Here is a 12,424-nt window from a genome sequence, read left to right as displayed (position 1 = left end):
TTTTAATTTAAAATAAAACTATCTAAGTTGCATGTACAAAATACGACAGTATTGTACAATTACGATTCAATTTAAAGCACCTTCATAAATTGAATAAAAACATAGAGATTCTTTATTCATCATTTTGTAAAAGTAGAGTTAAAAGTTTTGTAGAAAATATTCATTGTAATTGTGCTCTGACTTAAGTGACACACCAGATGTCATAAATACGAAATTCCCTGGAGAACCTGAACGAAACTTAAGTTCTTCCATCTATGAAGATATTAGACTTTGTGTCATAATTAATGGCCTTCATTTGGTACCTCATTATCAGACATAACTATGAATATAGCAATAAATATGCATATACAGTAGTAATACAGACTTGGCGTCCTGTGCGTAACCCAAATCATGGCCAGTCAGTTCTCAGAAAATCCTGTTTCACTGATCAAGGCCACTTCCTGTCTTTAGTGATAGAATAATGATGAGTTATCAATAGGTCAATGTAAAGCCCCATCAAAGGCCTAGAGTTCAATCTATATGTGATGTGAATATTGATCCAACACTGAGTCTCTTCCCATTCGCATATTCATTTTTTTCTGGTAAGAGGTTGGTCCTGAAGGCAAAAGCACTCTGTTGATTCAACAGAGTCTGAAAACGCCAATAAGAAATAATTGTGCCTTCATGAACTTGTTTGATTGTGACGTGATTGATTTGTCTAAGAGTAGCCGCTGCCGCAGCATATGCAGCTGACTGGTTCACACTGACAGGTTTTTGTCCATGTGAGGGTTTGTTTGTCGATGTTCTGGGTCGAGTCACGAGAGGACGACCCTATCAGAGATTTCAATGTGTTTGTACAGGAAGGGCATGTGGATTATGTACCATATGAAGTTGGGTCTGTAACAGATTGCCCTGGCGGGTAACGGCGAGAACTGACAAAATGCAGCACTTCCACGGTAAGAGAGAGTCTATTATATAACTTTACTGTACAGTGAGTGTCTCTCGGTTAAGGTCAGATGTAGAACGGAGACCCCAACAGTGACGTAGGAGGAGCTTCCATCGTGAAGACACTGTTTCTTTACAGGAGGAACATTAATTGAAACCAGAACGGGACATTAAAAAAAAAAAAAAAATCTCACAAAACTGTTAAAGATGTGATTTTGCTCATTTTTCTGGATGGATTTTCACATGAAGCTATTTCTCTGGATACCGAATTTCTGATACAGAATTTGCTTTCATGAGTGGATGATATTATTGTTCTATTATTATTTAATGTGAAGTTAACACTATTTGGGACAAACAGCAACTATTACAGTAGTAAGTGGATTTTCTTTTGTTAAGGGGAGTAGCCTGGTTCTTCAAATGTATAATTATTATTATTATTTTTTTTTTATGTGGCTATAGGTCATTTCATCTAAGAGATCTTCTTAATATCTTAAATGTTTTTTCTTGACACCAATGAAATTAAAAGTGCAAATGTAGTCTCCTGCTTCTCAGATGTTCTTCCTGAGAAAAAGACTAATCTCATATTCTGTTGTGCTTCAGATGTTCTTAATACTTTTTTAACAAAATATCAAAGTCTAAGAACATCTAGCATCTCATCAAATCCTTCCAAGATCATATTATCTGAGCCACGCTATCTACATTAATATACTACACCTGAATATCAGCAATTGACTTGTGTGTCGACTGTACTGTTTTTTTCTCCCAAGAGATTTCTGGGGAAATATCTGAGACAAAGTTGATAGACTCCAGACCGAACTCATTTTAACCCTGCCTTGTTCTTACAAAACAAAATACCAAAGTCTAAGAACATCTAGCATCTCATCAAATCCTTCCAAGATCATATTATCTGAGCCACGCTATCTACATTAATATACTACACCTGAATATCAGCAATTGACTTGTGTGTCGACTGTACTGTTTTTTTCTCCCAAGAGATTTCTGGGGAAATATCTGAGACAAAGTTGATAGACTCCAGACCGAACTCATTTTAACCCTGCCTTGTTCTTACATTTTAATATAGTTCTTTATATAAAATGTATGTATCAAAATGTAATATTGGGGGCATTATCTTTCTTTGAATTGTATATAATATAAATTCAATTTATATCAAATATATTTTATATTAAATATTTAAAAATATATTTAATTGATATTTATAAAACATTTTTAAATAATTTATAAATAAAATTACTGTATTTTCTGTTTACACACACACATATATATATATATATATATATATACACTCACCGGCCACTTTATTAGGTACCCCATGCTAGTAACGGGTTGGACCCCCTTTTGCCTTCAGAACTGCCTCAATTCTTCGTGGCATAGATTCAACAAGGTGCTGGAAGCATTCCTCAGGGAGTTTGGTCCATATTGACATGATGGCATCACACAGTTGCCGCAGATTTGTCGGCTGCACATCCATGATGCGAATCTCCCGTTCCACCACATCCCAAAGATGCTCTATTGGGTTGAGATCTGGTGACTGTGGAGGCCATTTTAGTACAGTGAACTCATTGTCATGTTCAAGAAACCAATTTGAAATGATTAGAGCTTTGTGACATGGTGGAAGTAGCCATCAGAGGATGGGTACATGGTGGCCATAAAGGGATGGACATGGTCAGAAACAATGCTCAGGTAGGCCGTGGCATTTAAACGATGCCCAATTGGCACTAAGGGGCCTAAAGTGTGCCAGGAAAACATCCCCCACACCATTACACCACCACCACCAGCCTGCACAGTGGTAACAAGGCATGATGGTTCCATGTTCTCATTCTGTTTACGCCAAATTCTGACTCTAACATCTGAATGTCTCAACAGAAATCGAGACTCATCAGACCAGGCAACATTTTTCCAGTCTTCAACTGTTCAATTTTGGTGAGCTCTTGCAAATTGTAGCCTCTTTTTCCTATTTGTAGTGGAGATGAGTGGTACCCGGTGGAGTCTTCTGCTGTTGTAGCCCATCCGCCTCAAGGTTGTGCGTGTTGTGGCTTCACAAATGCTTTGCTGCATACCTCGGTTGTAACGAGTGGTTATTTCAGTCACTGTTGCCCTTCTATCAGCTCGAACCAGTCTGGCCATTCTCCTCTGACCTCTGGCATCAACAAGGCATTTCCGCCCACAGAACTGCCGCTCACTGGATGTTTTTTCTTTTTCGGACCATTCTCTGTAAACCCTAGAGATGGTTGTGCGTGAAAATCCCAGTAGATTAGCAGTTTCTGAAATACTCAGACCAGCCCTTCTGGCACCAACAATCATGCCACGTTCAAAGTCACTCAAATCACCTTTCTTCCCCATACTGATGCTCGGTTTGAACTGCAGGAGATTGTCTTGACCATGTCTACATGCCTAAATGCACTGAGTTGCCGCCATGTGATTGGCTGCTTAGAAATTAAGTGTTAACGAGCAGTTGGACAGGTGTACCTAATAAAGTGGCCGGTGAGTGTATATATATATATATATATATATATAGGCCTATAAAATTATATGTATATATATATATACAAATACATTTTTACTAAATTATATATATATATATATGTGTGTGTTTAGTAAAATGTCATCCATTAAATCTCTGCTCTGAATTCAATCCATTTTTTTTCTTTTATCATAAAGGCTTGAAGACAAGTTTGTGGAACTCTACCACCAGCTCTGAGCGGATGAAAGCTTTAAACCGATTCCCTTCATTCAGTCTAAACTTGCGTCGATCCAATCACTCCACGGCACACTGCAACATTGAGCTTGTTACGCCAAAGGTGAAGGAGCGCACACAGTATGTGACAGAGAAGTTCACGCAGGTAGGATGCATTGTTGGGCTTGCTTTATATCTTAGATGAAGATCTTGATATTGAAACTGTTTTTGTAAAAACTTCTGACTATTGTGCTGCTGTACAACATACTCAGATCCTCTTACATCAAAATAGTCGAGCACTTGATAGTTGATGTCTGAATAATAAAAGCAGTTGGCACATGGAAAACAATGTGGCCGAAAATCACTCGTGGAAAGATCGTTAGGACAGACACATGAACCTTTAATTCAAGAGAAATGGCTCTTTGCCATGGCAAAAATCCATAACCCCTGTGGCCCCTGTTCCAAAACTGTAGAGTATCATCATGTAGTTGAAGATATTAGAACTCACACCACATATTGTTTTGATTATTTAACAAAACTTTAATGTATCAGTCTGCCCAAATTCTGAGTGCAAATTCTGAAATTTTGGATGGGACTTGATTTTGTCCATCGGGAATTGAGTGGATTGTTGAATGGTTGTGGTTTGCAATTGGTCGATCTCATGTGAGTGACAGGTTTTCCCACCCTCTTCGCCAGTAAACGTCATCAAAGAAGATAAAAAGATGATGCTGCAAGAAGTTATTTTGATTAAAGATTACAAGGGCACATTAATTAAAATAAATTATAAATGCATGGATAAATAATTTATGATAAACTAATATTCCATGAAAAATAAGAACTGTCAATTTTGATTTCATGGTGACTTTAAAAATATTAATTTTAAAACATCAGCTTAGGCTCAATGAAATCCCATCTTATTCTTTCTTGTTCAGCTTTGAGCAAAAGCACCTGACTTCCACTAAAACTGATCATCTCTTTCCATGCACAGGTACTGTCTCTTGGTGCTGATGTCTTGCCCGAGTACAAGCTCCAGGCTCCAGACGTCCACAAGTGGATCATGTTGCACTACAGTCCTTTCAAAGCCATGTGGGACTGGATCATCCTCCTGCTAGTGCTCTACACAGCGGTCTTCACTCCATACTCTGCTGCTTTCCTCCTCAATGAGCTGGAGGAGGAGAGGAGACACACCTGTGGTTACACCTGTAACCCTTTAAATGTTGTAGACGTGATAGTGGACGTTCTGTTCATCATAGACATTGTGATTACCTTCAGGACAACGTACGTGAATCATAATAATGAGGTTGTGACCCATCCCAAGCGCATCGCTATCCATTATATCAAAGGCTGGTTTCTCATTGACATGGTGGCCGCAATTCCATTTGATTTGCTTTTCTTCAAATCTGGATCAGATGAGGTATGAACTTCTACTGAATGTTTTATTTGTGTCTTATTTGTGATACTGATAAGAAAGTGATGTGTTTTGTTACATTTTTAAGAAGCATTTTGTAGAAGAAAACAGTAGATATAAATGTATAAGGGATATTTCAAAGCAGTTACTTTTATATAAACATCATTCAAAACAATAGGTTACTGTTCGTAACCCCGGTTCTCTGAAACATCGAGTGGAGAGATCCACCTATGGGAATGGCATCTGTATCTGACCTCTGCAGAAGCCTCGCATTGCACCAAGTCTGGCTTGACAGATAGGAGCACTACCTTTCCTCAGTGAGCATATACGCTTCTTGTGCAGCAAGCGGGGCAAGCTTGGTGGATCTCTCCACTCGATGTTTCAGAGAACCGGGGTTACGAACAGTAACCTATTGTTCTCTTTCATCATCTTGTGTTTGAGATCCACCTATGGGAGATATGGACAGCTCCCCGGTTGCCCAATACACTCACAGCGAGGCCCTGAAAAGCCAGAGGAGGGTCACATGGAAAGGCGGTGCATGACATGTTACAAAGTAGCAGCCTAGTGGCTATGAAGAGCCCACACCCAGGACAGAATGAGCTACCAGGGTCCTGGTGACATCAAGCCAGTAGAATCTGACAAACGTATGGGGAGAGGCCCAGCTTGCAGCGGCACATATGTCCTGCAAGGAAACTCCCTTAAACAGAGCCTAAGAGGCAACTTTACCCCTAGTGGAGTGTGCTCTGAGGCCCCCTGGAGGCTGCACTCCCTTAGATCATATGCCATACGTTTTGGAAAGTTCTTTTTCGAGTATGGCCCTGTATGACGACATAAAGGGTGGAATTCTTTGTATGGGCACTTCTCCCGGAAGAGCGTGCGCTCACATCAACCAGAGCGAGAGCAAGAGCACGCCCATCAACGTGCAAGTTCGGGTTACAGAAGCCGTCGGAAGTGCTGCAGGGCACGCCTCCAGGAGCTTGGCTGTTTTTGGAAAGACTCGGTACAGCGTATCTGTCTTTTATAAATCTGATAAAACTAAAGACTCTTTGGAGATTTGAAGGATGCAATACTACTCTATAGGTACTCAAGATTAACATGAGAGTGTGTTATGTCCCCTTTAAGGGAAAAAAATGCTCAAAAGGCTGTTGAGACAAAGCTTGAATGGCCTGGCGGGCATTGCAGAGAACGAGATTGTTGACCGTGACAATCTCCTTCCAGAGCGAGGGCGGGGCAGGCCCTTTCTCCAACTGTTGACCCATGTCAACGAGAAGCTCGGCCTGTTAAGCTGAGAGCAGGGAGGAGACGTTCAAAGCTCTGACAGCTAATGCCAAGGCCTTGTAGGAAGCCTGATGGATGGACGCAGAGAAGTGATCCATTTTTCTGGGGTGAACAGGTTTGAGAGGGGCGAGCAGCTCACCTTGAGAAGGGTCAAGATGTCTGACGATGGAGGGCTCGATGGTGGGGTTACCCATGCCGAGGGCCGTCATGACTTTCTCCTTGAGACTGAAGACTTCATGTGCTTCATGTGCTTGGCACAAGTTGGAATGACAGGGAGAAGCTGCTTTATTGGGCAGGGAGGCGGTCCCAGGAGTTTCCCATCGTAGACGTCCCTCTCCTTGTCAGTGGCGCTTTGTAATGCCGGCCATTCAGTATTGAGGCGAGCTGCTGCTCGCTCACAACACTCAATGAGGACGGATTGGGGTTAAGCAGCAGACACGTGAGCCTGAGGAGTGACAGAAGTCGGGATAGCCTCCTCGTGCTCTGAGCCATCAAGGAGGCCTGCGTCATCCTCGTCCATTTGCAAATGAGGGTTCACCCGTTAAGATGTCCTCAAGGAAGGCAGACTGGCCTTTGTCAGCCCAACTCAAAGCTTGGAGTCCCCTGGGTGCGCGATGTCACTGCCGTTTCCTTCGTCAAAGTATGACTGTTCGAAATCAACACTGAGTAGCTACCACCTTATGCCTGTGGCGCCGGAGCTTCTTTGGAAGCGCCAGACAGCGCTCTTCTTCCGCGTGCTTGAGGCCAATGCAGACTACGCAGTTATGAGGATGAGAATCCCTAGCTCCGATGAGCGCGCCACACTCGGCCAGGCAGGCACGCGACAGACTATCGTCAGAGGAAGCTGCAGATATGGAGAGCACTGTCGGAATGAGCATTAAAATCCAAACAGTTGGCAGCCGTGACAGAAGGAAACATGCGAGAAAAAAGGCGGACAGCCTAATGTAAAGTGTAGCATGGACGGCTTGCAGGATGACACAGCTGTAATGAAGAGCAAGACGACGTCCAGTGGAGGCTGATCTGAGCAATATGTCCTCCTGAAGACACATTTGAACGTCTGAAAAAATCCAACGAGCTGTGAGAAAATAATCCAGAGGTCGCGAGAAGCGAATGTCAACCGAGAAAAGGTAGCGCATGCAGGTGCTTTATGCACTTTGGTAAGGGACGGTCCCTTACCTGGCATTGGGCACACACTCCTATCTGTCAAGCCAGTTACGGTTAACCGCCAAACCGCGAGATTTGTTGCTTCTTCACCGCGGTAAGAAAAAATCCCATACCGTCACAGCCCTAATATCGAATAGATTATGTACTTCTACTTCTATCTTAATACAGACATTTCCCAGAATGTCACTTGTAATTTAAGCACATTTTAACATTCTAGCATTTTGTCTTTATTTTCCCTTTGTATATATTCTCTTTCTATTTTGTAGTTGATATAATGGAACTAAATTTGCAACATACTTTATTTAGACCAGGTTATGTTTTTAACCTTTTTGTTACTATCATATTGTCCCCTTTTTAAAGTAAGGAACTATTGCAATAATAATAATTAAATAATAATCATAATCACATTAACTTTTCAAGAAGTGAACCCTTCAAGGACAAATTAAAATGTCATCTTTATCACTTTGTGTTTTATCTTATGTTTTATGTTTGTCAGTAGGGGTCGGTCTTAAAATGTCAACCCTGCTGCCATGAATTTGTATAGTGAACATTTTAATTGAAAAGAGGATATTTGTAGAATATCAAATTCTGCAAATTTGATTCCCCACCCACCCACACACACACACACACACACACACACACACATACAGTATATATATATAATTATAAGTTAAATAAAGTTATATATAAACATATATTAAAATGTATTAATTTTGCTTAATAAAAAAGACTATCACTTAATTGTACTAAATGAGCACTTGTAGTGTACTTAAAATTTTAAAAGCATATTTAATAAAAACTGTGCTTGCAGATAAATAATAATTGAATAAAAGGCCTCTTAAGTGTACTTAAGTTAAAGTACACTTTCATGATTGTTCCTTAGCACACTTACTTTAAATACACTTTTAAAAGTGCACTTTGTAATAATGTCAAATTAAAATCTCTTTTTTTGTGCTGTATGAATTTCTCATTTTTATGTATTGATTTACATACTATAGCACATGTAAAGTACTTGATTATAACAGTAGTGTATTATTCAATATTACATTTAAAGTAATATGTATTAAACAAACTAAATATATATTAAACAAACTAAACATAAACTAAACATTGCATTCAGTTTGCACTTAACTTCTTTTAAAGTATATTATTTCCGTAATAAGCACTCATTTTAAAAGTATTTCGGTTTTCACAAGGGATATCGGACTGGGGCTCACTATTTGTGTCATGATGCTCACTATTCTTTCTTTGACCTCCCATCATCCAATTTGCAGACGACAGCCACTCTTATTGGCCTGTTGAAGACTGCTCGTCTGCTGCGGTTGGTCCGTGTGGCCAGAAAATTAGATCGATACTCAGAGTATGGAGCTGCAGTCCTCTTTTTGCTCATGTGCACCTTTTTGCTGATTGCTCATTGGTTGGCTTGTATCTGGTATGCCATTGGTCATGTGGAGAGGCCTTACATGAAGACAGGTTGGCTGGATAACCTGGCCGATCAACTGGGAAAGCCTTACAACGACAGCGATGCCAGCTCAGGACCCTCCAATCAGGATAAATACATCACTGCACTCTATTTCACCATCAGTAGTCTGACCAGTGTGGGCTTTGGGAACGTCTCTCCAAACACCAACTCTGAGAAGCTTTTCTCAATCTGTGTCATGCTCATTGGCTGTAAGTAACTGTAAAAAGCTCTTTATTTCACACTTAAATAAGCCATTTCTGTCCCAATGTCCTGGGCACTTCTTAAATCCCTTCTTTAGACTACTTGGCTTGTAACATTTAGACCTAAAAAACTAATGTTGGTGACCTACACTCTATAAAAGGTCTTTATTGGCATCTTTGGTTCCATGAATAACCTTAAACATCCATAGAACCTTTCCATTGCACAAGTTCTACAGATTATATAAAAAAGTTCTACACACTAAGAAAAAAAATGAATCTTGTAAAACCTGTTCCTTGAAAGGTTATTTTGGGAACCCAAAATGTTTTTTTTAATGACATTGCTGCTGCTTTTGGAGCCTTTATTTTTAAGAGTGTAACCAGAGTTATGGGGGATCTGAACAATTCTCTTAAAGGGGTCATATAATGGTACATGCACTTTTTCAAGTTGATTGTACTGAAATGTGTTGGCAGTGCCTGTACACAACCATCATATAATGATAAAAATCCATCCAGTGGTTTTGTTTTAATCTCCTTATATGTTTTCCCCCGTCTCAAATTGAGCCGTTCGACCGTGTGACGTCACACGGTCGGACGCCCCTCCCGCGATTGTTGATTGATAGGCGCGTTTCAACACAGACCCGCCCTCGCTCGTGAGAGCTGTCAATCATAGTCTGCGCGGACCGGCGCGGTCATTGTTGATATGCTGGAGCACTGTCTATGAGCAGAATGGCGTCTAAGCGATTGTGGTGTTCTGTTCTTGGGTGTAATAACGAACACAGCAGTCATTTTAATGTTCCTAAATCCGAACCGCTGAAGACGCAGTGGTTGAGTTTGTTTTCGAAGGGAATATTCCCCACGAGCAACGTCAATGCTTTCATGTTTGCGCGAATCATTTCTCACCAGACTGCTTTATAAACGAGGATCAGTAGAAAGCTGGTTTTGCTAAGCAGCTGCTCCTGAATAAAGAATCGGTACCAGATATTCGTGTTCCTGCTGAACCTCTAGAACAACTGAAGTGAGTGTAACGTTTTATTAAACTTTATATTAATATTTATATCTTTGCAAATCGCTTCACGATGAATGAGTCTAAGGTTTACACTCAGGGTACATTACTGCATGTTTTCTATGTACGACGTTCTCCATATAATTCATAATCCCACGTTTATAATGAACAACACGTTATGGTATTGTGTTACAAACGTGTACGCACAGAACAGAGGGGCGGGGTGAGCAAAGCTCATGATCATTTAAAGTCATATGCACTGAAACGGCGTGCTGAAAACAGAGCTGTTTTTGACCAGGTAAAATAAGTGTTTTCTTACAATACTAATGAGAATTTTTAATTAAAGTATATTACAAACTTTTAATTTAGACCCTAAATAATCATATTAGCTTGTACAAAAATGGCATTATATGACCCCTTTAAAAGATTGACAGATATTTTCATTTGTCTGTAAAATATTGAAACGCTTGCTATTTTCAGTCTGAGTCCTTTACCTTTTAAGCTCAGTGGGAATGTATATGACGTGGGCAAATGCTATATACCAGATGGTTATGGTTTTACTTTTAGTTTCAGTTTTAGTTAAAGTTGCAGTAAGCAATTTCTGAGAAACACTGTTGATATTTGAAATCGACACTCAAGCAAACACCCCTAGCAAAAAAAAACACAACCCTCCCTTCATTGCTACGCCCCCAAAAATAATGAACACGCTATGCAACACAGCAACTACAGCCGGCACATCACCCAGCTCGCTTAAGTATGGATGAATCAGCTGTGATTCAACAACAACCACATACTGTATCTTAGTTAAGTGAAACATACAAAAAACAATATTACTCATATATCAAGCAGAAACGAAGAAAGAAACCAAAGAAACCTCGGCATCCGTCTTCAGGCCTTCCCACTCTCTAACGTCCCTCCAGCACTGGAAAGCTTTTCCAATTTTAACACGGGTCCTATGTTTTGCCTGATTGTAACCCTTCATTTTCCAGTTATAACTGACCTTATCCTCTTTTGGAATATTTTAGCCATCTTTCTTTTTTTGGTTGCGTTTAACTCTACACGCTCACGAACTTCCCAAAGCACTTCCCCTCGGGGGAATCCCCTTTGCCATTTTGAAGTGCCTTCATCTTCGTCAAGTGGGTGAGAGAAGTTTATTTGGACAGACACTCGACCCTGCGATTTTGACAGTGGGAGCTACTCAACGTACACTTCAGGCAGATCCATAGATCACAATGCAACATAATTGGGACGTCAGCAAATCATGCTTACCCCCACCCCACACAACTCTATTGTATGATATTGGAGTTATTTTGACATTTAAAAGCATAATACTTGTAGCTACCTTAAAGCTGCAGTCCGTAGCTTTTTTTGGGTTCAAAATGATCCAAAATACATTTTTGCGAAAATACATAACCAGCCAGTGTTCATAACTCTCTGCTTGCCTTAGCTCGATTCAAAGCGGTAAGCTTGTAAAAATGTTTTTGATTCCAGTGATACTGGTGGATTTCCGGGAAATTAAAGCATGTCTTTGCGTCATTACGTCACATCTGTACACATAAAAAAGAGTCTCGGCTAGTAGGCTATATTGCGTGTGAGGATGTTGGAGGTGGAGATTTATAGCCTTTTCTCACAGCACTTGATATAATTAAACTTATCAATTTGATGGCGGATCCAGAAAGGTTCAAACGACAATCACCAGTGACAACAGATTCACCCGCTGTAAAATGCAAAAGACTTCGTTCGGACTTCGGAGTGGCTACAGAAAAAAAGAGACTGCAACCCCATGCGAAAACAAGGATAATATCTGAAGGACATTACATGTAGTCACGCAATGCTGACATTGTTAACATTAACAATTTGAGAACAAAGTATAATTTGCGCGGTTTTACGTGATAATAAGCGATTGTTAGATTTAATCAGCGCGATTTACTGCAATGTCAGAACCAGAACAAAAGTGGATGTTACTTACTTGTTCAGATGACATTTTCCGGTGAAAATTATTATGTTGGTCATACTTCCAAAAATAATAATCTGTGATTCTGAATGACAGTATCCACACCGGCGCGGTGACTGACAGCCTTACACTCTCCTCAAACATTGTGTTCAACCGCGCTGTGCCGTGTCGAAGTACAACTCACGTAAAGTTGATAATTCCTCGTATGACTGCAATTGCAGATTTCGAACAGAGATGGCGACAAAGAGGAAAAACTGCGGACTGCAGCTTTAAGCTGACTGTTATAGTTTATTATATTGTTTTCATTTTTGTTTGTGTAACTTTTCTAATTTACTT

The 12,424-nt window shown here is 40.2% G+C and overlaps 2 protein-coding genes across 3 annotated transcripts in view; both read left to right on the top strand.

Moving 5' to 3' along the window:
* Positions 1–12,424, top strand: part of dnajc9 (DnaJ (Hsp40) homolog, subfamily C, member 9) — a 217,781-nt gene that overhangs the window by 69,672 nt on the left and 135,685 nt on the right. The gene's annotated exons all lie outside the window — the stretch shown is intronic.
* The window catches only part of kcnh6b (potassium voltage-gated channel, subfamily H (eag-related), member 6b), a 28,302-nt gene continuing 16,574 nt past the window's right edge, over positions 697–12,424 (top strand). For both annotated transcript variants that reach the window (XM_056245814.1, XM_056245813.1), the window contains exons 1-4: positions 697–935; positions 3,604–3,785; positions 4,608–5,033; positions 8,744–9,140. In XM_056245814.1, coding sequence (XP_056101789.1) covers positions 920–935; positions 3,604–3,785; positions 4,608–5,033; positions 8,744–9,140 — 1,021 coding nt within the window. In that variant the 5' untranslated portion in view covers positions 697–919. The remainder of the gene's footprint in view (positions 936–3,603; positions 3,786–4,607; positions 5,034–8,743; positions 9,141–12,424) is intronic.

This window comes from Rhinichthys klamathensis, unplaced genomic scaffold, assembly GCF_029890125.1.
Source record: "Rhinichthys klamathensis goyatoka isolate OS25496 unplaced genomic scaffold, OSU_Roscu_1.1 h1tg000035l_1, whole genome shotgun sequence".
Lineage (NCBI taxonomy): Eukaryota > Metazoa > Chordata > Actinopteri > Cypriniformes > Leuciscidae > Rhinichthys > Rhinichthys klamathensis.
This window is presented reverse-complemented; position numbering and strand designations above follow the sequence as displayed.